Source organism: Oncorhynchus clarkii, chromosome 14, assembly GCF_045791955.1.
Source record: "Oncorhynchus clarkii lewisi isolate Uvic-CL-2024 chromosome 14, UVic_Ocla_1.0, whole genome shotgun sequence".
Classification (NCBI taxonomy): Eukaryota; Metazoa; Chordata; class Actinopteri; order Salmoniformes; family Salmonidae; genus Oncorhynchus; species Oncorhynchus clarkii.
In genome coordinates, this window is record NC_092160.1 from 29607103 (window position 1) to 29634626 (window position 27524).

The 27524-nt window shown below is 41.4% G+C and overlaps 1 protein-coding gene across 3 annotated transcripts in view; it reads left to right on the top strand.

Annotated features, from left to right (window-relative positions):
* Nucleotides 1-9374: 9374 nt before the first annotated feature.
* The window catches only part of LOC139366494 (SH3 domain and tetratricopeptide repeat-containing protein 2-like), a 46502-nt gene continuing 28352 nt past the window's right edge, over nucleotides 9375-27524 (top strand). Inside the window, exon 1 of one of the 3 annotated variants that reach the window (XR_011626771.1) lies at nucleotides 9375-9680. Coding sequence is in view for 1 of the 3 variants with exons in the window: in XM_071104018.1 (XP_070960119.1) it covers nucleotides 9638-9680 (43 nt within the window). In the remaining 2 variants the exon portion in view is untranslated. The remainder of the gene's footprint in view (nucleotides 9681-27524) is intronic. The other 2 variants (XM_071104019.1, XM_071104018.1) reach the window with 2 other exon arrangements.

A 27524-nucleotide genomic window follows, 5' to 3' on the forward strand; every position in this document is an offset into this window, starting at 1 on the left:
TGCCTACCTTCTCATGCCTTTTGCACACAATGTATATATAGACTCCCCTTTTTTCTACTGTGTTATTGACTTGTTAATTGTTTACTCCATGTGTAACTCTGTGTTGTCTGTTCACACTGCTATGCCTTATCTTGGCCAGGTCGCAGTTGCAAATGAGAACTTGTTCTCAACTAGCCTACCTGGTTAAATAAAGGTGAAATAAAAAAAAAAAAAAAAAACACCCACCCACCCAACAAACACACACTGATACCCACCCACCCACCCAACCAACCAACACACACTGATACCCACCCAACACACACACTGATACCCAACCCACACACACTGATACATACCCTACACACACTGATACCTACCCCACCCAAACTGATACATACCCCACACACACACTGATACCTACCCCACACACGCAATGATACCCACACCACACACACTGATACCTACCTTACACACACACTGCTACCCAACCCACACACACACTTATACCCACCCCACACTCACAGTGATACCTATCCTACACATACTGATACCTATCCTACACATACTGATACCTACCCTACACACACACTGCTACCCACCCCACACACACTGATACCTATCCTACACATACTGATACCTACCCTACACACACACTGCTACCTACCCTACACACACACTGATACCTACCCTACACACACTGCTACCCACCAAAAACACACACTGATACCCACCCCAAACACACACTGATACCCACCCCAAACACACACTGATACCTACCCTACACACACACTGATATCTTCCCTACAGACACACTAGTACCTACCCTACACACACACACACACACACACACACACACACACACACACACACACACACACACACACACACACACACACACACACACACACTGCTACCTACCCTACACACACACACTGCTACTTACCCTACACACACACACACTGATACCTACCCTACACTCACACACACTGAAACCTACCCTACACACACACTGATACCTACCCTACACACACTGTTACCTAACCCACACACACTGATACATACCCTACACACACATACTGCTACCTACACTGCACACACACACTGATACCTACCCTACATACACACACTGATACCTACCCTGCACACACTAATACCTACCCTACACACACACACTGCTACCTACCCTACACACACACACTGCTACTTACCCTACACAAACACACTGATACCTACCCTACATACACACACTGATACACTCCCTGCACACACTGCTACCTACCCTACACACACAGATACCTACCCTGCATACACACACTGATACCTACCCTACACACACACACTGATACCTACCCTGCACACACTGCTACCTAACCTACACACACTGACATCTACCCTACAGACACACTAATACCTACCCTACACACACACTGCTATCTACCCTACAGACACACTAATACCTACCCTACACACACACACTGCTACCTACCCTACACACACACACTGCTACTTACCCTACACAAACACACTGATACCTACCCTACGCTCACACACACTGATACCTACCCTACATACACACACGGATACCTACCCTGCACACACTGATACCTACCCTACGCACACACACTGATACTTACCCTGCACACACTGATACCCACCCTACCCTGCACACACTGATACCTACCCTACACACACACACTGATACCTACCCTGCACACACTGATACCTACCCTACACACACACACTGATACCTACCCTACACACACTGATACCTACCCCACACACACTGATATCTACCCTACACACACACTGATACCTACCCTACACACACACACTGATACCTACCCTGCACACACTGATACCTACCCTACCCTGCACACACTGATACCTACCCTACACACACACACTGATACCTACCCTACACACACTGATACCTACCCTACACACACTGACACCTACCCAACACACACTGATACATACCCTACACACACACACTGATACCTACCCTACACACACTGATACCTACCCAACACACACTGATACCTACCCTACACACAATAATACCTACAACAACACACTGATACCTACCCTACACTCACACACACTGATACCTACCCTACATACACACACTGATACCTACCCTGCACACACTGCTACCTACCCTACACACACTGACATCTACCCTGCATACACACTAATACCTACCCTACACACACTGACATCTACCCTACAGACACACTAATACCTACCCTACACACACACTGATATCTACCCTACAGACACACTAATACCTACCCTACACACACACACACTGCTACCTACCCTACACACACACTGATACCTACCCTACACACGCACACACACACTGCTACCTACCCTACAGACACTAATGCCTACAACAACACACTGATACCTACCCTACACACACACACACACTGCTACCTACCCTACAGACACACTAATACCTACCCGACACACACACACTGCTACCTACCCTACAGACACTAATACCTACAACAACACACTGATACTTACCCTACACTCACACACACTGATACCTACACACACACACTGATACCTACCCTACACTCACTGCTACCTACACTACACACTCACTGCTACCTACACTACCCTACACACAGACGCAGACACTGCAACCTACCCTACACACAGACACACACACACACACACTGCAAACTACACTACACACAGACACAGACACTGCTACCTACTCCAAACACACACACACACACACACACACACACACACACACACACACACACACACACACACACACACACACACACACACACACACACACACACACTGCAAACTACACTACACACACACTCTGACACACAAACACACACACACACACACACACACACACACCCTCTCCTGTACTCCCTGTTCACCCACGACTGCGTGGCCACGCACGCCTCCAACTCAATCACCAAGTTTGCGGACGACACAACAGTGGTAGGCTTGATTACCAACAACGACGAGAGGGTCTACAGGGAGGAGGTGAGGGCTGTATCACCGCCTGGTACTGCAACTGCTCCGCCCACAACCGTAAAGCTCTCCAGAGGGTAGTGAGGTCTGCACAACGCATCACCGGGGGCAAACTACCTGCCCTCCAGGACACCTACACCACCCGATGTCACAGGAAGGTCATAAAGATCATCAAGGACAACAACCACCCGAGCCACTGCCTGTTCACCCCGCTATCATCCAGAAGGCGAGGTCAGTACAGGTGCATCAAAGCAGGGACCGAGAGACTGAAAAACAGCTTCTATCTCAAGGCCATCAGACTGTTAAACAGCCACCACTAACATTGAGTGGCTGCTGCCAACATATTGACTCAACTCCAGCCACTTTAATAATGGGAATTGATGGGAAATTATGTAAAATATATCACTAGCCACTTTAAACAATGCTACCTAATATAATGTTTACATACCCTACATTATTTATCTCATATGTATACGTATATACTGTACTCTATATCATCTACTGCATCTTTATGTAATACATGTATCACTAGCCACTTTAAACTATGCCACTTTGTTTACATACTCATCTCATATGTATATACTGTACTCGATACCATCTACTGCATCTTGCCTATGCCGCTCTGTACCATCACTCATTCATATATCTTTATGTACATATTCTTTATCCCTTTATCCCTTTATCCCTTTAAGGAAGTAGTTTTGGAATTGTTAGCTAGATTACTCGTTGGTTATTACTGCATTGTCGGAACTAGAAGCACAAGCATTTCGCTACGCTCTCATTAACATCTGCTAACCATGTGTATGTGACAAATAACATTTGATTTGATTTGATTTGAGACACTGTTACATATCCTACCCTACACACAGACACAGACACTGTTACATACCCTACCCTACACACAGACACAGACACTGTTACCTACCCTACCCTACACACAGACACAGACACTGCTACCTACCCTACCCTACACACAGACAGAGACACTGTTACACACCCTACCCTACACACATACACAGCCACTGTTACCTATCCTAACTACCCTACCCTACACACATATACAGACACTGTTACCTACCCTACCCTACACACATATACAGACACTGTTACCTACCCTACCCTACCCACAGACACAGACACTGTTACATACCCTACCCTACACACAGACACAGACACTGTTACCTACCCTACCCTACACACATACACAGACACTGTTACCTATCCTACCTACCCTACCCTACCCTACACACATATACAGACACTGTTACCTATCCTACGCTACCCTACCCTACACACATACACAGACACTGTTACCTATCCTACCATACCCTACCCTACACACATATACAGACACTGTTACATACCCTACCCTACACACAGACACAGACACTGTTACCTACCCTACCCTACCCACAGACACTGTTACCTACCCTACCCTACACACATACACAGACACTGTTACCTTTCCTACCTACCCTACCCTACCCTACACACATACACAGACACTGTTACCTATCCTACCTACCCTACCCTACCCTACACACATACACAGCCACTGTTAACTACCCTACCCTACACACATACACAGACACTGTTACCTATCCTACCCTACCCTACCCTACCCTACCCGACCCTACACACAGACACAGACACTGTTGCCTACCTTACCCTACACACAGACACAGACACTGTTACCTACCCTACACACAGACACAGACACTGTTACCTACCCTACCCTACACACAGACACAGACACTGTTACCTACCCTACCCTACACACAGACACAGACACTGTTACCTACCCTACCCTACACACATACACAGACACTGTTACCTACCCTACCCTACCCTACACACAGACACAGACACTGTTACCTACCCTACCCTACCCACAGACACAGACACTGTTACATACCCTACCCTACACACAGACACAGACACTGTTACCTACCCTACACACAGACACAGACACTGTTACCTACCCTACCCTACTCTACACACAGACACAGACACTGTTACCTACCTTACCCTACACACATACACAGACACTGTTACCTACCCTACCCTACACACAGACACAGACACTGTTACATACCCTACCCTACACACAGACACAGACACTGTTACCTACCCTACACACAGACACAGACACTGTTACCTACCCTACCCTACACACATACACAGACACTGTTACCTACCCTACCCTACCCTACCCTACCCGACCCTACACACAGACACAGACACTGTTACCTACCCTACCCTACCCTACCCTACCCTACCCTACCCTACCCTACCCTACACACAGACACAGACACTGTTACCTACCTTACCCTACACACAGACACAGACACTGTTACCTACCCTACCCTACACACATACACAGACACTGTTACCTACCCTACCCTACCCTACCCACAGACACAGACACTGTTACCTACCCTACCCTACCCTGCACACATACACAGACACTGTTACCTACCCTACCCTACACACAGACACAGACACTGTTACCTACCCTACCCTACACACATACACAGACACTGTTACCTACCCTACCCTACACACAGACACAGACACTGTTACCTACCCTACCCTACACACATACACAGACACTGTTACCTACCCTACCCTACCCTACCCACAGACACAGACACTGTTACCTACCCTACCCTACCCTGCACACATACACAGACACTGTTACCTACCCTACCCTACACACAGACACAGACACTGTTACCTACCCTACCCTACACACATACACAGACACTGTTACCTACCCTACCCTACACACAGACACAGACACTGTTACCTACCCTACCCTACCCTACACACAGACACATACACTGTTACCTACCCTACCCTACACACAGACACATACACTGTTACCTACCCTACCCTACACACAGACACATACACTGTTACCTACCCTACCCTACACACAGATACAGACACTGTTACCTACCCTACCCTTAACACAGACACAGACACAGTTACCTACCCTACCCTACCCTACATACAGAACACAGACACAGACACATACATACACACAGACACATACACTGTTACCTACCCTACCCTACCCTACACACAGACACAGTTACCTACCCTACCCTACCCTACATACAGAACACAGACACAGACACATACATACACACAGACACATACACTGTTACCTACCCTACCCTACCCTACACACAGACACAGTTACCTACCCTACCCTACCCTACATACAGAACACAGACACAGACACATACATACACACAGACACAGACACTGTTACCTACCCTACCCTACACACAGACACTGTTACCTACCCTACCCTACCCTACATACAGAACACAGACACAGACACATACATACACACAGACACAGACACTGTTACCTACCCTACCCTACACACAGACACTGTTACCTACCCTACCCTACACACAGACACAGACACAGACGCAGACACTTACGCAGATGCAGTCGAGGGCGCATGCACAGGCACAGGCACAGACACCGTTACCTACCCTACCCTACACGCATACACAGACACAGACACAGACACAGACACAGAGTGGCCTGTATAGATTATCCTGAATTCTGTGGTCACATGTTCGGTGTGTTATTCTTTCTCATGGTGACTTTGTCAAGGCTCCCTGGGGCCAGGGATACACCATCAGGTCCAGAGTTTATATTTAACCAAACAAGCAGGGGGGAAACACAGAGAAACATAATCACACACACACACACACACAACCAAGAATACACAGTGGGTTTATAATCTGTCTACAGAGAAAACCCAGATAGTGAAATAGTAAATGGTTGAGAAAGAGAAAGAGAGAGAGAGAGGAGAGAAAAGAGAGAGAGAGAGAGAGAGAGAGAGAGAGAGAGAGAGAGAGAGAGATAGAAGAGAGAGGAGAGCGAGAGAGGGAGAAAGAGAGAGATAGAGGAGAGGAGAGAGGAGAGGAGAGAGAAGAGAGAGAAGAGAGAGAGAGGGAGAGAGAAAGAGAGGAGAGAGAAGAGACAGAGACATAGAGAGAGACAGAGAGAGAGAGAGAGAGGAGAGAAAAGAGGGAGAGAGAGAGAGAGAGAGAGAGGAGATAGAAGAGAGAGGAGAGGAGAGAGAAGAGAGAGAGAGGGAGAGAGAAAGAGAGGAGAGAGAAGAGAAGAGACATAGAGAGAGAGAGAGAGGAGAGAGAGAGAGGAGAGAGAAGAGACAGAGCGAGAGAGAGAGAAGAGACATAGAGAGAGAGAGAGAGAGAGAGAGTGAAGAGAGAGACACCTTTGGAATGTGGCCTTATGACATACACCAAGGCGTGACTAATTGAAGTTTTACTGGCTCAGTTCTGTTATACGTCCCAAATGACACCCTATTCCCTTTACAATGTACTATTTCTACCAGGGCCCACAGAGAATAGTGTGTCATTGCTTTTATGCTCTCTGTGACTAACATGTCAAACCTGACTGGTTGGATCAATGGCAGGAATGAGGAAGTGTCTGTAAATGTTGTTTGCTGTACCCACATTCATATATGTTTATGGCAACTTGGAAAGGAAAATATTGTTTGTGTATACCAGTACCTGTTGTAGCTATTGACCTGTAACACACTATCAACACTATAGAGGAGTTCAGAAGAGGGTGAGGGATATTCTGGAAAGACAGCGAGTAAGAGAGAAAGGGGAGACAGAGAGAGAGAGAGAGGAGGAAGGGAAAGGGGGAGAAAAAGAGAGAGAGAAAGCAAGAGAGAGAGAGAGAGAGAGAGAGAGAGAGAGAGAGAGAGAGAGAGAGAGAGAGAGAGAGAGAGATGTTACGTCATGCCAATAAAGGAAATGGAATTTAATTGAGAGAGAGAGAGAGAGTAGCACTAACACACACGGCATAAGTTCCAGACAAAATGGGACTCAAACATACTCAATGAATACAGACAGTTAGAGAGAAGAGAGTGTGTCTCACCTCTGTCCTGCTGTCTGAGAGACAGAGACAGAGACAGAGACAGAGACAGAGAGAGAGAGATAGAGAGAAAGAAAGCAAGAAAGAGAGAAAGAGAGAAAGAGAGAAAGAGAGAAAGAGAGAGAGAGAAAGAGAGAGAGAGAAAGAAAGAATGCGAGAAAGAGAGAAAGGGGAGACAGAGAGAGAGAGAGAGGAGGAAGGGAAAGAAAGAGAAAAAGAGAGAGAGAGAGAGAGACCCGTCCTGTTGGGGGAGGACGCAGAGAGCTGTGGGTTGGCAGCGCACTACATTGCTGCCTGCCATAAGTTGAGGGACAGTGTATGACAGACCAATCAACCTACACATGTCCTCTACTGTATACTTATTGTTATTGTTGAATGTATGGTTATTTTGACACTTGGTTATTGTTGTTACTGTTGTCCCGTTGACAATTTGATTCTCATTTTTATTTATTTTTTATATTGTAAATATCCAAAATAAGCTTTGGCAATATGTACATTGTTACGTCATGCCAATAAAGTTAATTTAATTGAGAGACAGAGAGAGACAGAGAGAGACAGAGACAGAGAGAGACAGAGAGAGACAGAGAGAGACAGAGAGAGACAGAGAGAGAGAGAGACAGAGAGAGACAGAGAGAGACAGAGACAGAGAGAGACAGAGAGAGACAGAGACAGACAGAAACAGACAGAGACAGAGACAGAGAGAGACAGAGACAGACAGAGACAGAGAGAGACAAAGCAAGACAGAGCGAGACAGAGACAGACAGAGACAGACAGAGAGAGTTAAAACACTGTATATATATATAATATGGCATTTGGATTGTCTTTATTGTTTTGAAACTTCTGTATGTGTAATGTTTACTGTTAATTTTGATTGTTTATTTCACTTTATATATTCACTTTATATATTATCTACCTCACTTGCTTTGGCAATGTTAACACATGTTTCCCATGCCAATAAAGCCCTTGAATTGAATTGAATTGACAGGGAGAGAGAAGTGAAACAGCAGAGAAAGAGAGAGGTGCCCCGTCCCATGGTCATCAACAGAGTTGTGGACTCGAGACAGAAATTTGATGACTTCAGACTCAACTTGATATAAAATAACTTGAGACTTGACTTGGACTTGGTGCCTTAAGACTTTGTCTTGAGACTGATAACTTAAAATGATCTGTTCAGGTTTTGTAACTTTTTGTGGCACAGAGTCTCTTGTTGAGTACTCTCCATGCAGCCATAGACATCATGTGTTAAGACTCATCACTAGTTAACACAGCCACAATGTTAGAGTGATGGCTGAACTCTGCCCATATCTACAATCTCTCTTTTTTACATGTATTTTTGACTGTGGAATCTGACTTAATGGTTGCTATCTAGTGGAAACCCTGTCCCATAGAAGTTAGTGGAGGGGGAGGAGTTTCAGTACTTCCTCAGTTGTCGGAGTTGTGCTGCCCCTGACATACAGACATTATCTTCTCACAAACACACTCTCTTCTCACACACTGTCAGACACTCTGTTCTCACACACTGTCACACACTCTGTTCTCACACACTGTCAGACACTCTCGCGGCTGTATTCATTACTGTCTGTTGCTCTTTCAAAACACAGGAACAGGGACAGGAGCAGAATGACTGGGCTTTAGCCTGGTGGAGGGGAACGTTTCCCCAGACTGAGGACACACTGGGACTACTGGACTGGACTACTGTACCACTACCACCCTCATGACGAATGAAGTGACAGGAGAGAACAGACAGCAGGACAGAGGTGAGACACACTCTCTTCTCTCTAACTGTCTGTATTCATTGAGTATGTTTGAGTCCCATTTTGTCTGGAACTTATGCCGTGTGTGTTAGTGCTACTCTCTCTCTCTCTCTCAATTAAATTCCATTTCCTTTATTGGCATGACGTAACATTCTCTCTCTCTCTCTCTCTCTCTCTCTCTCTCTCTCTCTCTCTCTCTCTCCCTCTCTCCCTCTCTCTCTCTCTCTCTCTCTCTCTCTCTCTCTCTCTCTCTCTCTCCCTCTCTCTCTCTCTCTCTCTCTCTCTCTCTCTCTCCTCTCTCCCTCTCTCTCTCTCTCTCTCTCTCTCTCTCTGTTATATATATATATATATATATATCATTCCCCTCTGAGGACAGAGGCAATAAAAGAGATCAATGGATAATGTGTGATCGTTAGACTAGGATATGCAGTAGAGAAGTGTGTGTGTTTTTCTGTGTTAGCCACTCTACTACAGTGAGGGAATCTCCCAACAGTAGTTCGGCCACACAGGCGTGTGTTGTACCAGGCGGTTAAGCTAAACTTAGAGCCCCCTGTCTGTCTCATGTTACCCCTGTACCTCACTGACATCCATTTCACACACACTTACCCCACAGCCATACAGTTTCCTTATTTCCTGTGGCTACTTTGAATAATCTCTTTTTTTTTCAATCTCTTTTTTTGATTACTACATGATTCCATATGTGTTATTTTATAATTTTGATGTCTTCACTATTATTCTACTTTTGACTGGTACAGTAGGCTACATTAGAATCAGATGACTAATTTGTTCCATTAATATAACCAATATGATCCAGTCTGTGATGTGATGATGAAGATATTGATATATATTCTCTGTTAGACTGTTGCCCATGTCATTTCCACATGTTTTGCTCTTCTGATAGGGCTTCTGATAGGGCTTCTGATAGGATTTTTGATAGGGCTTCTGATAGGGCTTCTGATAGGGCTTCTGATAGGATTTTTGATAGGGCTTCTGATAGGGCTTCTGATATGGCTTCTGATAGGATTTTTGATAGGGCTTCTGATAGGGCTTCTGATAGGGCTTCTGATAGGGTTTTTGATAGGGCTTCTGATAGGGCTTCTGATAGGGTTTTTGATAGGGCTTCTGATAGGGCTTCTGATAGGGCTTCTGATAGGATTTTTGACCATATTGGGCTCTGGTCAAAAGTAGTGAACTAAATAGGGAATAGGGTTCCATTTGGGACTCATTCTGCTCTGTTAGATTGATCTGTAATATGTCTGTCAGTGTCTGGAAACAGTGCTGTTTCTCCTCTAAGAGGTTCTGACCCGACACGCCTTCAGGCTGTTTACAGCTGTCTGACACACAATAATCCCTCCCATTCAATCAGGACACGGGGTTTCATCCCAAGTGGTACCCTATGAAGTGCACTTCTTTTGACCAAGACCCATAAGGCTGTGGTGAAACGTAGTGCACTACAGAGGGATATAGGTTGCCATTTGGGACACACCCGTTGACCAGTGTAGTTTCTAGAGAAGTACCATCCTCATCCTCCTTTTCTTCACTTTAACATGAACAAAAAATGGATGACAGAGAGACGGAGAGAGAAGTGGCTATTTGAGTTGGGTTTATAATGCTTGTTTCTGTTAAAATAGAAAGACTCAAAACATACTAGTGTGCTGTTGGAGCTAGGAACACAAGCATTTAGTTAGATACTGCTGCACTGTTGGAGCTGGGAACACAAGCATTTAGTTAGATACTGCTGCACTGTTGGAGCTAGGAACACAAGCATTTAGTTAGATACTGCTGCACTGTTGGAGCTAGGAACACAAGCATTTAGTTAGGTACTGCTGCACTGTTGGAGCTAGGAACACAAGCATTTAGTTAGATATTACTGCACTGTTGGAGCTAGGAACACAAGCATTTAGTTAGATACTGCTGCACTGTTGGAGCTAGGAACACAAGCATTTAGTTAGATATTACTGCACTGTTGGAGCTAGGAACACAAGCATTTAGTTAGATACTGCTGCACTGTTGGAGCTAGGAACACAAGCATTTAGTTAGATACTGCTGCACTGTTGGAGCTAGGAACACAAGCATTTAGTTAGATATTACTGCACTGTTGGAGCTAGGAACACAAGCATTTAGTTAGATACTGCTGCACTGTTGGAGCTAGGAACACAAGCATTTAGTTAGATACTGCTGCACTGTTGGAGCTAGGAACACAAGCATTTAGTTAGATACTGCTGCACTGTTGGAGCTAGGAACACAAGCATTTAGTTAGATACTGCTGCACTGTTGGAGCTAGGAACACAAGCATTTAGTTAGATACTGCTGCACTGTTGGAGCTAGGAACACAAGCATTTAGTTAGATACTGCTGCACTGTTGGAGCTAGGAACACAAGCATTTAGTTAGATACTGCTGCACTGTTGGAGCTGGGAACACAAGCATTTAGTTAGATACTGCTGCACTGTTGGAGCTAGGAACACAAGCATTTAGTTAGATACTGCTGCACTGTTGGAGCTGGGAACACAAGCATTTAGTTAGATACTGCTGCACTGTTGGAGCTGGGAACACAAGCATTTAGTTAGATACTGCTGCACTGTTGGAGCCGGGAACACAAGCATTTAGTTAGATACTGCTGCACTGTTGGAGCTAGGAACACAAGCATTTAGTTAGATACTGCTGCACTGTTGGAGCTGGGAACACAAGCATTTAGTTAGATACTGCTGCACTGTTGGAGCTGGGAACACAAGCATTTAGTTAGATACTGCTGCACTGTTGGAGCTAGGAACACAAGCATTTAGTTAGATACTGCTGCACTGTTGGAGCTAGGAACACAAGCATTTAGTTAGATACTGCTGCACTGTTGGAGCTGGGAACACAAGCATTTAGTTAGATACTGCTGCACTGTTGGAGCTGGGAACACAAGCATTTAGTTAGATACTGCTGCACTGTTGGAGCTGGGAACACAAGCATTTAGTTAGATACTGCTGCACTGTTGGAGCTGGGAACACAAGCATTTAGTTAGATACTGCTGCACTGTTGGAGCTAGGAACACAAGCATTTAGTTAGATACTGCTGCACTGTTGGAGCTAGGAACACAAGCATTTAGTTAGATACTGCTGCACTGTTGGAGCTAGGAACACAAGCATTTAGTTAGATACTGCTGCACGGTTGGAGCTAGGAACACAAGCATTTAGTTAGATACTGCTGCACTGTTGGAGCTGGGAACACAAGCATTTAGTTAGATACTGCTGCACTGTTGGAGCTAGGAACACAAGCATTTAGTTAGATACTGCTGCACTGTTGGAGCTAGAAACACAAGCATTTAGTTAGATACTGCTGCACTGTTGGAGCTAGGAACACAAGCATTTAGTTAGATACTGCTGCACTGTTGGAGCTAGGAACACAAGCATTTAGTTAGATACTGCTGCACTGTTGGAGCTAGGAACACAAGCATTTAGTTAGATACTGCTGCACTGTTGGAGCTAGGAACACAAGCATTTAGTTAGATACTGCTGCACTGTTGGAGCTAGGAACACAAGCATTTAGTTAGATACTGCTGCACTGTTGGAGCTAGGAACACAAGCATTTAGTTAGATACTGCTGCACTGTTGGAGCTAGGAACACAAGCATTTAGTTAGATACTGCTGCACGGTTGGAGCTAGGAACACAAGCATTTAGTTAGATACTGCTGCACTGTTGGAGCTGGGAACACAAGCATTTAGTTAGGTACTGCTGCACTGTTGGAGCTAGGAACACAAGCATTTAGTTAGATACTGCTGCACTGTTGGAGCTAGGAACACAAGCATTTAGTTAGATACTGCTGCACTGTTGGAGCTAGGAACACAAGCATTTAGTTAGGTACTGCTGCACTGTTGGAGCTAGGAACACAAGCATTTAGTTAGATACTGCTGCACTGTTGGAGCTAGGAACACAAGCATTTAGTTAGATACTGCTGCACTGTTGGAGCTAGGAACACAAGCATTTAGTTAGGTACTGCTGCACTGTTGGAGCTAGGAACACAAGCATTTAGTTAGATACTGCTGCACTGTTGGAGCTAGGAACACAAGCATTTAGTTAGATACTGCTGCACTGTTGGAGCTGGGAACACAAGCATTTAGTTAGATACTGCTGCACTGTTGGAGCTAGGAACACAAGCATTTAGTTAGATACTGCTGCACTGTTGGAGCTGGGAACACAAGCATTTAGTTAGATACTGCTGCACTGTTGGAGCTAGGAACACAAGCATTTAGTTAGATACTGCTGCACTGTTGGAGCTAGGAACACAAGCATTTAGTTAGATACTGCTGCACTGTTGGAGCTAGGAACACAAGCATTTAGTTAGATACTGCTGCACTGTTGGAGCTAGGAACACAAGCATTTAGTTAGATACTGCTGCACTGTTGGAGCTAGGAACACAAGCATTTTGCTACACCCACAATAACATCTGCTAAATATGTGTATGTGACCAATAACATCTGCTAAACACGAGTATGTGACCAATAACATCTGCTAAACACGAGTATGTGACTAATAACATCTGCGAAATATGTGTATGTGACCAATAACATCTGCTAAACACGAGTATGTGACCAATAACATCTGCTAAATATGTGTATGTGACCAATAACATTTGATTTGATTTGAACACCTGATTGTCTACTGAAACCATGAGAAGTAGCTCACCTAAGCTAAGATCTGTTTGAATGTGAACCCAATGTGTTTTGATAGATACAGTAGAATGTCTTTTAAAACAGAATGAAAGTACTCTGAAACACTACTGTGGCAGACATTTCAATTAATCTCAAGGTACACTCTGGTAATACGGGTGATTTCAAGACAGAGTTGTGAAAACACCTTTCTGGGGTTTCAGGAAATGTAAAAGTCAGCATCAAATTACAATAATATTTTGATACATTCATTTCAAGTGACACATTTTATAAATGTATTGAGATTAATAGACAGAGCTGTCATATTTGTCCAACTTTTCTGAAATATGTCTAAAGAGGACACTGGGAATGCAATACTTTCCCTAGGATAGGCAATAGTACTCATTACTACCACTCATTAAATAGTACTCATTACTACCACTCATTACATAGTACTCATTACTACCACTCATTACATAGTACTCATTACTACCACTCATTACATAGTACTCATTACTACCACTCATTACATAGTACTCATTACTACCACTCATTACATTGTACTCACTATTACTACTCATTACTACCACTCATTACATAGTACTCATTACTACCACTCATTACATAGTACTCATTACTACCATTCATTACATAGTACTCACTATTACTACTCATTACTACCACTCATTACATAGCACTCATTACTACCACTCATTACATAGTACTCACTATTACTACTCATTACATAGTACTCACTATTACTACTCATTACTACCACTCATTACATAGCACTCATTACTACCACTCATTACATAGTACTCATTACTACCACTCATTGCATAGTACTCACTATTACTACTCATTACATAGTACTCATTACATGGTACTCACTATTACTACTCATTACTACCACTCATTACATAGTACTCATTACATAGTACTCATTAGATAGTACTCACTATTACTACTCATTACTACCACTCATTACATAGTACTCACTATTACTACTCATTACATAGTACTCACTATTACTACTCATTACATAGCACTCATTACTACCACTCATTACATAGTACTCACTATTACTACTCATTACTACCACTCATTACCTAGGACTCACTATTACCACTCATTACATAGTACTCACTATTACTACTCATTACTACCACTCATTACATAGCACTCATTACTACCACTCATTACATAGTACTCACTATTACTACTCATTACTACCACTCATTGCATAGTACTCACTACTACTACTCATTACTACCACTCATTACATAGCACTCACCATTACTACTCATTACTACCACTCATTACATAGTACTCACTATTACTACTCATTAATACCACTCATTACATAGCACTCACTATTACTACTCATTACATAGTACTCACTACTACCACTCATTACATAGTACTCACTATTACTACTCATTACATAGCACTCACCATTACTACTCATTACTACCACTCATTACATAGTACTCACTATTACTACTCATTACTACCACTCATTACATAGTACTCATTACTACTCATTACATAGTACTCACTACTACCACTCATTACATAGTACTCACTATTACTACTCATTACATAGTACTCATTACATAGTACTCACTATTACTACTCATTACTACCACTCATTACATAGTACTCATTACATAGTACTCATTACATAGTACTCACTATTACTACTCATTACTACCACTCATTACATAGTACTCACTATTACTACTCATTACATAGTACTCACTATTACCACTCATTACTACCACTCATTACATAGCACTCATTACTACCACTCATTACATAGTACTCATTACTACCACTCATTGCATAGTACTCACTATTACTACTCATTACATAGTACTCATTACATAGTACTCACTATTACTACTCATTACTACCACTCATTACATAGTACTCATTACATAATACTCATTACATTGTACTCACTATTACTACTCATTACTACCACTCATTACATAGTACTCACTATTACTACTCATTACATAGCACTCATTACTACCACTCATTACATAGTACTCACTATTACTACTCATTACTACCACTCATTACCTAGTACTCACTATTACTACTCATTACATAGTACGCACTATTACTACTCATTACTACCACTCATTACATAGTACTCATTACTACCACTCATTACATAGTACTCACTATTACTACTCATTACATAGTACTCACTATTACTACTCATAACTACCACTCATTACATAGTACTCACTATTACTACTCATTACTACCACTCATTACATAGTACTCACTATTACTACTCATTACTACCACTCATTACATAGCACTCATTACTACCACTCATTACATAGTACTCACTATTACTACTCATTACTACCACTCATTACATAGTACTCACTACTACTACTCATTACTACCACGCATTACATAGTACTCACTATTACTACTCATTACTACCACTCATTACATAGTACTCACTATTACTACTCATTACATAGCACTCATTACTACCACTCATTACATAGTACTCATTACTACCACTCATTACATAGTACTCATTACTACCACTCATTACATAGTACTCACTATTACTACTCATTACTACCACTCATTACATAGCACTCACTATTACTACTCATTACTACCACTCATTACATAGTACTCACTATTACTACTCATTACTACCACTCATTACATAGCACTCACTATTACTACTCATTACTACCACTCATTACATAGCACTCACTATTACTACTCAATACTACCACTCATTACATAGCACTCATTACTACCACTCATTACATAGTACTCACTATTACTACTCATTACTACCACTCATTACATAGCACTCACTATTACTACTCATTACTACCACTCATTACATAGCACTCACTATTACTACTCATTACTACCACTCATTACATAGCACTCACTATTACTACTCATTACTACCACTCATTACATAGTACTCACTATTACTACTCATTACTACCACTCGTTACATAGTACTCACTATTACTACTCATTACATAGTACTCATTACTACCACTCATTACATAGCACTCACTATTACTACTCATTACTACCACTCATTACATAGCACTCACTATTAATACTCATTACTACCACTCATTACATAGCACTCACTATTACTACTCATTACTACCACTCATTACATAGCACTCACTATTACTACTCATTACTACGACTCATTACATAGCACTCACTATTACTACTCATTACTACCACTCATTACATAGCACTCACTATTTTCTACTCATTACTGCCACTCATTACATAGCACTCACTAATACTACTCATTACTACCACTCATTACATAGCACTCATTACTACCACTCATTACATAGCACTCACTATTACTACTCAATACTACCACTCATTACATAGCACTCACTATTACTACTCATTACTACAACAGTTGCCAGGCTCATTGTGAGATCATAAATGATGTTACATTCAAAATGTTAGGGTTTTGTAACATGTACAACATGGATTTGTACCTGGGTCTCCTGCTTGTTAAAACACTGACTCAGCCAGTCTTCAGTCTTAACTGTTGTGTTGAACCACTCTTGTTACACTGAGCACATGGTGCCCTATTCAGACTCGAGATATATAGACTGAACATAGACTTGAGTCAATAAAATATGAACATTCTTTGACATAAGTCCATGTTAAGTCAACTGATCTCAAGTCTGAATAGGAATTCCAGCTTTTTCTGTGTGGAATTCCACCATTATATCTCCAATGCTTTATTTACACGGATTGGAAACATGAGGACAAAGAGAAGGAGTGAAAGTGGGACAAGCTGTAATTTGAACCCCTGACTTGTGGGACATTAAGATAGCAAATTAGTTTGGAATGTTACCCACTCAACCATATCTCCACGTGCAGAACTTGTGAATCCCATTTGTCCGAAGACAACCGTTTAGATTAAATACCAAAAGTGAACTTTAAAAATTGTGCTGCCGTACTGGGCGTTCGTGGCTGAGGGCCCTATAGATCACTCTGTGGTCAAGTGTAAAAACAGGAGCGTTCGTGGCTGAGTGCCCTATAGATCACTCTGTGGTCAAGTGTAAAAACAGGAGTGTTCGTGGCTGACTGCCCTATAGATCACTCTGTGGTCAAGTGTAAAAACAGGAGTGTTTGTGGCTGACTGCCCTATAGATCACTCTATGGTCAAGTGTAAAAACAGGAGTGTTCGTGGCTGACTGCCCTATAGATCACTCTGTGGTCAAGTGTAAAAACAGGAGTGTTCGTGGCTGACTGCCCTATAGATCACTCTCTGGTCAAGTGTAAAAACAGGAGTGTTTGTGGCTGACTGCCCTATAGATCACTCTGTGGTCAAGTGTAAAAACAGGAGTGTTCGTGGCTGACTGCCCTATAGATCACTCTGTGGTCAAGTGTAAAAACAGGAGTGTTTGTGGCTGAGTGCCCTATAGATCACTCTGTGGTCAAGTGTAAAAACAGGAGTGTTCGTGGCTGAGTGCCCTATAGATCACTCTGTGGTCAAGTGTAAAAACAGGAGTGTTCGTGGCTGACTGCCCTATAGATCACTCTATGGTCAAGTGTAAAAACAGGAGCGTTCGTGGCTGAGTGCCCTATAGATCACTCTGTGGTCAAGTGTAAAAACAGGAGTGTTCGTGGCTGAGTGCCCTATAGATCACTCTGTGGTCAAGTGTAAAAACAGGAGTGTTCGTGGCTGACTGCCCTATAGATCACTCTATGGTCAAGTGTAAAAACAGGAGCGTTCGTGGCTGAGGGCCCTATAGATCACTCTGTGGTCAAGTGTAAAAACAGGAGCGTTCGTGGCTGAGTGCCCTATAGATCACTCTGTGGTCAAGTGTAAAAACAGGAGTGTTCGTGGCTGACTGCCCTATAGATCACTCTGTGGTCAAGTGTAAAAACAGGAGTGTTTGTGGCTGACTGCCCTATAGATCACTCTATGGTCAAGTGTAAAAACAGGAGTGTTCGTGGCTGACTGCCCTATAGATCACTCTGTGGTCAAGTGTAAAAACAGGAGTGTTCGTGGCTGACTGCCCTATAGATCACTCTCTGGTCAAGTGTAAAAACAGGAGTGTTTGTGGCTGACTGCCCTATAGATCACTCTGTGGTCAAGTGTAAAAACAGGAGTGTTCGTGGCTGACTGCCCTATAGATCACTCTGTGGTCAAGTGTAAAAACAGGAGTGTTTGTGGCTGAGTGCCCTATAGATCACTCTGTGGTCAAGTGTAAAAACAGGAGTGTTCGTGGCTGAGTGCCCTATAGATCACTCTCTGGTCAAGTGTAAAAACAGGAGTGTTCGTGGCTGAGTGCCCTATAGATCACTCTATGGTCAAGTGTAAAAACAGGAGTGTTCGTGGCTGACTGCCCTATAGATCACTCTGTGGTCAAGTGTAAAAACAGGAGTGTTCGTGGCTGACTGCCCTATAGATCACTCTGTGGTCAAGTGTAAAAACAGGAGTGTTCGTGGCTGAGTGCCCTATAGATCACTCTGTGGTCAAGTGTAAAAACAGGAGCGTTTGCGGGCGCCTCGCCTCTGTATTGGTCCTTCATGAACTCAGACAGGTGAGACAGAAAAGGAATTAACTTAACAAGAACATGTGTTTTTTTGCAGTGGTGTAAAGTACTTTAAAGTACTACTTGAGTTGATTTTGGGGTATCTGTACTTTACTTTACTATATATATTTTTGACAACTTTTACTTATACTTCACTACATTCCTAAAGAAAATATTGTGCTTTTTACTCCATACATTGTCCCTGACAACCCAAAGTACTCGATACATTTTGAATGCTTAGCGGAACAAGAAAATTGTAAAATTCACACACTTATCAGGAGAAGACGTGGTCATCCCTACTGCCTCTGGCCTGGCGGACTCACTAAACACAAATGCATCTTTTGTAAAGAATGTCTGAGTGTTGGACTTGTCCCCTGACTATCCGTAAATAATGTCTGAGTGTTGGACTTGTCCCCTGACTATCCGTGAATAATGTCTGAGTGTTGGACTTGTCCTCTGACTATCTGTAAATAATGTCTGAGTGTTGGACTTGTCCCCTGACTATCTGTAAATAATGTCTGAGTGTTGGACTTGTCCCCTGACTATCCGTAAATAATGTCTGAGTGTTGGACTTGTCCCCTGACTATCTGTAAATAATGTCTGAGTGTTGGACTTGTCCCCTGACTATCTGTAAATAATGTCTGAGTGTTGGACTTGTCCCCTGACTATCTGTAAATAATGTCTGAGTGTTGGACTTGTCCCCTGACTATCCGTAAATAATGTCTGAGTGTTGGACTTGTCCCCTGACTATCTGTAAATAATGTCTGAGTGTTGGACTTGTTCCCTGACTATCTGTAAATAATGTCTGAGTGTTGGACTTGTTCACTGACTATCCGTAAATAATGTCTGAGTGTTGGACTTGTCCCCTGACTATCCGTAAATAATGTCTGAGTGTTGGACTTGTCCCCTGACTATCTGTAAATAATGTCTGAGTGTTGGACTTGTCCCCTGACTATCTGTAAATAATGTCTGAGTGTTGGACTTGTCCCCTGACTATCCGTAAATAATGTCTGAGTGTTGGACTTGTCCCCTGACTATCCGTGAATAATGTCTGAGTGTTGGACTTGTCCTCTGACTATCTGTAAATAATGTCTGAGTGTTGGACTTGTCCCCTGACTATCCGTAAATAATGTCTGAGTGTTGGACTTGTCCCCTGACTATCTGTAAATCATGTCTGAGTGTTGGACTTGTCCCCTGACTATCTGTAAATAATGTCTGAGTGTTGGACTTGTCCCCTGACTATCCGTAAATAATGTCTGAGTGTTGGACTTGTCCCCTGACTATCCGTAAATAATGTCTGAGTGTTGGACTTGCCCCCTGACTATCTGTAAATAATGTCTGAGTGTTGGACTTGTCCCCTGACTATCCGTAAATAATGTCTGAGTGTTGGACTTGTCCCCTGACTATTTGTAAATAATGTCTGAGTGTTGGACTTGTCCCCTGACTATCTGTAAATAATGTCTGAGTGTTGGACTTGTCCCCTGACTATCTGTAAATAATGTCTGAGTGTTGGACTTGTCCCCTGACTATCTGTAAATAATGTCTGAGTGTTGGACTTGTCCCCTGACTATCTGTAAATAATGTCTGAGTGTTGGACTTGTCCCCTGACTATCTGTAAATAATGTCTGAGTGTTGGACTTGTTCCCTGACTATCCGTAAATAATGTCTGAGTGTTGGACTTGTCCCCTGACTATCTGTAAATAATGTCTGAGTGTTGGACTTGTCCCCTGACTATCCGTAAATAATGTCTGAGTGTTGGACTTGTCCCCTGACTATCTGTAAATAATGTCTGAGTGTTGGACTTGTCCCCTGACTATCCGTAAATAATGTCTGAGTGTTGGACTTGTCCCCTGACTATCCGTAAATAATGTCTGAGTGTTGGACTTGTCCCCTGACTATCTGTAAATAATGTCTGAGTGTTGGACTTGTCCCCTGACTATCTGTAAATAATGTCTGAGTGTTGGACTTGTCCCCTGACTATCTGTAAATAATGTCTGAGTGTTGGACTTGTCGCCTGGCTATCCGTAAATAATGTCTGAGTGTTGGACTTGTCCCCTGACTATCTGTAAATAATGTCTGAGTGTTGGACTTGTCCCCTGACTATCCGTAAATAATGTCTGAGTGTTGGACTTGTCCCCTGACTATCCGTAAATAATGTCTGAGTGTTGGACTTGTCCCCTGACTATCCGTAAATAATGTCTGAGTGTTGGACTTGTCCCCTGACTATCTGTAAATAATGTCTGAGTGTTGGACTTGTCCCCTGACTATCCGTAAATAATGTCTGAGTGTTGGACTTGTCCCCTGACTATCCGTAAATAAAAACAAGAACATGGTGCCGTCCACTTTGCTTCATATAAGGAATTTGAAATTATTTATACTTTTACTTCTACTTTTGATTCTTAAGTATATTTTAGAAATTAAATGAACATTTTATACCTTTTATTCTTATATTATACTTAAACCAAATACTTTTAGACTTTTACTCAAGTAGTATTTTACTGGGTGACTTTCACTTTTACTTGAGTAACTTTCTATTAAGGTACTTTTATACAAGTATGACAATTGGGTACTTTTTCCACCACTGGTTTTGTGTAGAATTTCTGCCGCTAATGGCTGCCATGCTAATAGTCCAAGGCAAGCATTCATTGATCAGTTTTCTTTTTGCTAGATGTAGTTTTGAGTTTGTTTTTTAAATGCAAATTAGGGCCTGCTTTTTAGTTAATAATGCTGGCTTGAGTTTATCAACACACCATATAAGAGCAGGGAATAAACAATATGAACAGGGAATAAACAACAAGAGCAGGGAATTAACAATAAGAGGAGGGACTAAACAATAAGAGGAGGGAATAAACAATAAGAGGAGGGACTAAACAATAAGAGGAGGGAATAAACAATAAGATCAGGGAATAAACAATAAGAGGAGGGAATAAACAATAAGAGGAGGGACTAAACAATAAGAGGAGAGAATAAACAATAAGAGGAGGGACTAAACAATAAGAGCAGGGAATAAACAATAAGAGCAGGGAATAAACAATAAGAGGAGGGAATAAACAATAAGAGGAGGGAATAAACAATAAGAGCAGGGAATAAACAATAAGAGCAGGGAATAAACAATAAGAGGAGGGACTAAACAATAAGAGGAGGGAATAAACAATAAGAGCAGGGAATAAACAATAAGAACAGGGAATAAACAACAAGAGGAGGGAATAAACAATAAGAGCAGGGAATAAACAATAAGAGGAGGGAATAAACAATAAGAGCAGGGAATAAACAATAAGAGGAGGGAATAAACAATAAGAGCAGGGAATAAACAATAAGTGGAGGGAATAAACAATAAGAGGAGGGAATAAACAATAAGAGGAGGGACTAAACAATAAGAGGAGGGAATAAACAATAAGAGGAGGGAATAAACAATAAGAGCAGGGAATAAACAACAAGAGGAGGGAATAAACAACAAGAGGAGGGAATAAACAATGAGAGGAGGGAATAAACAACAAGAGGAGGGAATAAACAACAAGAGGAGGGAATAAACAACAAGAGGAGGGAATAAACAACAAGAGGAGGGAATAAACAACAAGAGGAGGGAATAAACAACAAGAGGAGGGAATAAACAACAAGAGGAGGGAATAAACAATAAGAGCAGGGAATAAACAACAAGAGGAGGGAATAAACAACAAGAGGAGGGAATAAACAACAAGAGGAGGGAATAAACAACAAGAGGAGGGAATAAACAACAAAAGGAGGGAATAAACAACAAGAGGAGGGAATAAACAACAAGAGGAGGGAATAAACAATAAGAGGAGGGAATAAACAACAAGAGGAGGGAATAAACAACAAGAGGAGGGAATAAACAACAAGAGGAGGGAATAAACAATAAGAGGAGGGAATAAACAATAAGAGGAGGGAATAAACAACAAGAGGAGGGAATAAACAATAAGAGCAGGGAATAAACAATAAGAGGAGGGAATAAACAATAAGAGGAGGGAATAAACAATAAGAGCAGGGAATAAACAATAAGAGCAGGGAATAAACAACAAGAGGAGGGAATAAACAATAAGAGGAGGGAATAAACAATAAGAGCAGGGAATAAGCAATAAGAGGAGGGAATAAACAACAAGAGGAGGGAATAAACAATAAGAACAGGGAATAAACAATAAGAACAGGGAATAAACAACAAGAGGAGGGAATAAACAATAAGAGGAGGGAATAAACAACAAGAGCAGGGAATAAACAATAAGAGCAGGGAATAAACAATAAGAGCAGGGAATAAACAATAAGAGGAGGGAATAAACAATAAGAGGAGGGAACAAACAATAAGAGGAGGGAATAAACAATAAGAGGAGGGAATAAACAATAAGAGGAGGGAATAAACAATGAGAGCAGGGAATAAACAACAAGAGGAGGGAATAAACAATAAGAGCAGGGAATAAACAATAAGAGGAGGGAATAAACAATAAGAGGAGGGAATATACAATAAGAGCAGGGAATAAACAATAAGAGGAGGGAATAAACAATAAGAGGAGGGAATAAACAACAAGAGGAGGGAATAAACAACAAGAGCAGGGAATAAACAATAAGAGCAGGGAATAAACAATACGAGCAGGGAATAAACAACAAGAGGAGGGAATAAACAATAAGAGGAGGGAATAAACAATAAGAGCAGGGAATAAACAACAAGAGGAGGGAATAAACAATAAGAGGAGGGAATAAACAATAAGAGCAGGGAATAAACAATAAGAGGAGGGAATAAACAATAAGAGGAGGGAATAAACAATAAGAGGAGGGAATAAACAACAAGAGGAGGGAATAAACAATAAGAGGAGGGAATAAACAATAAGAGCAGGGAATAAACAACAAGAGGAGGGAATAAACAATAAGAGGAGGGAATAAACAATAAGAGGAGGGAATAAACAATATGAACAGGGAATAAACAATAAGAACAGGGAATAAACAATAAGAGCAGAGAATAAACAATAAGAGCAGGGAATAAACAATAAGAGCAGGGAATAAACAGTACGAGGAGGGAATAAACAATAAGAGGAGGGAATAAACAATAAGAGCAGGGAATAAACAATAAGAGCAGGGAATAAACAATAAGAGGAGGGAATAAACAATATGAACAGGGAATAAACAATTAGAGGAGGGAATAAACAATAAGAGGAGGGAATAAACAATAAGAGGAGGGAATAAACAATATGAACAGGGAATAAACAATAAGAACAGGGAATAAACAATAAGAGCAGGGAATAAACAATAAGAGGAGGGAATAAACAATAAGAGGAGGGAATAAGCAATAAGAGGAGGGAATAAACAATAAGAGGAGGGAATAAACAATAAGAGGAGGGAATAAACAATAAGAGCAGGGAATAAACAACAAGAGCAGGGAATAAAAAACAAGAGGAGGGAATAAACAATAAGAGGAGGGAATAAACAATAAGAGCAGGGAATAAACAACAAGAGCAGGGAATAAACAATATGAACAGGGAATAAACAATAAGAACAGGGAATAAACAATAAGAGCAGGGAATAAACAATAAGAGGAGGGAATAAACAATATGAACAGGGAATAAACAATAAGAACAGGGAATAAACAATAAGAGCAGGGAATAAACAATAAGAGGAGGGAATAAACAATAAGAGGAGGGAATAAGCAATAAGAGGAGGGAATAAACAATAAGAGGAGGGAATAAACAATAAGAGGAGGGAATAAACAATAAGAGCAGGGAATAAACAACAAGAGCAGGGAATAAAAAACAAGAGGAGGGAATAAACAATAAGAGGAGGGAATAAACAATATGAACAGGGAATAAACAATTAGAGGAGGGAATAAACAATAAGAGGAGGGAATAAACAATAAGAGGAGGGAATAAACAATATGAACAGGGAATAAACAATAAGAACAGGGAATAAACAATAAGAGCAGGGAATAAACAATAAGAGGAGGGAATAAACAATAAGAGGAGGGAATAAGCAATAAGAGGAGGGAATAAACAATAAGAGGAGGGAATAAACAATAAGAGGAGGGAATAAACAATAAGAGCAGGGAATAAACAACAAGAGCAGGGAATAAAAAACAAGAGGAGGGAATAAACAACAAGAGGAGGGAATAAACAATAAGAGGAGGGAATAAGCAATAAGAGGAGGGAATAAACAATAAGAGGAGGGAATAAACAATAAGAGGAGGGAATAAACAATAAGAGCAGGGAATAAACAACAAGAGCAGGGAATAAAAAACAAGAGGAGGGAATAAACAATAAGAGCAGGGAATAAACAACAAGAGCAGGGAATAAACAATAAGAGGAGGGAATAAACAACAAGAGGAGGGAATAAACAATAAGAGGAGGGAATAAACAATAAGAGGAGGGAATAAACAATATGAACAGGGAATAAACAATAAGAGCAGGGAATAAACAATAAGAGCAGGGAATAAACAATAAGAGGAGGGAATAAACAACAAGAGGAGGTAATAAACAATAAGAGGAGGGAATAAACAATAAGAGGAGGGAATAAACAATATGAACAGGGAATAAACAATAAGAACAGGGAATAAACAATAAGAGCAGAGAATAAACAATAAGAGCAGGGAATAAACAATAAGAGCAGGGAATAAACAGTACGAGGAGGGAATAAACAATAAGAGGAGGGAATAAACAATAAGAGCAGGGAATAAACAATAAGAGCAGGGAATAAACAATAAGAGGAGGGAATAAACAATATGAACAGGGAATAAACAATTAGAGGAGGGAATAAACAATAAGAGGAGGGAATAAACAATAAGAGGAGGGAATAAACAATATGAACAGGGAATAAACAATAAGAACAGGGAATAAACAATAAGAGCAGGGAATAAACAATAAGAGGAGGGAATAAACAATAAGAGGAGGGAATAATCAATAAGAGGAGGGAATAAACAATAAGAGGAGGGAATAAACAATAAGAGGAGGGAATAAACAATAAGAGCAGGGAATAAACAACAAGAGCAGGGAATAAAAAACAAGAGGAGGGAATAAACAATAAGAGGAGGGAATAAACAATAAGAGCAGGGAATAAACAACAAGAGCAGGGAATAAACAATATGAACAGGGAATAAACAATAAGAACAGGGAATAAACAATAAGAGCAGGGAATAAACAATAAGAGGAGGGAATAAACAATATGAACAGGGAATAAACAATAAGAACAGGGAATAAACAATAAGAGCAGGGAATAAACAATAAGAGGAGGGAATAAACAATAAGAGGAGGGAATAAGCAATAAGAGGAGGGAATAAACAATAAGAGGAGGGAATAAACAATAAGAGGAGGGAATAAACAATAAGAGCAGGGAATAAACAACAAGAGCAGGGAATAAAAAACAAGAGGAGGGAATAAACAATAAGAGGAGGGAATAAACAATATGAACAGGGAATAAACAATTAGAGGAGGGAATAAACAATAAGAGGAGGGAATAAACAATAAGAGGAGGGAATAAACAATATGAACAGGGAATAAACAATAAGAACAGGGAATAAACAATAAGAGCAGGGAATAAACAATAAGAGGAGGGAATAAACAATAAGAGGAGGGAATAAGCAATAAGAGGAGGGAATAAACAATAAGAGGAAGGAATAAACAATAAGAGGAGGGAATAA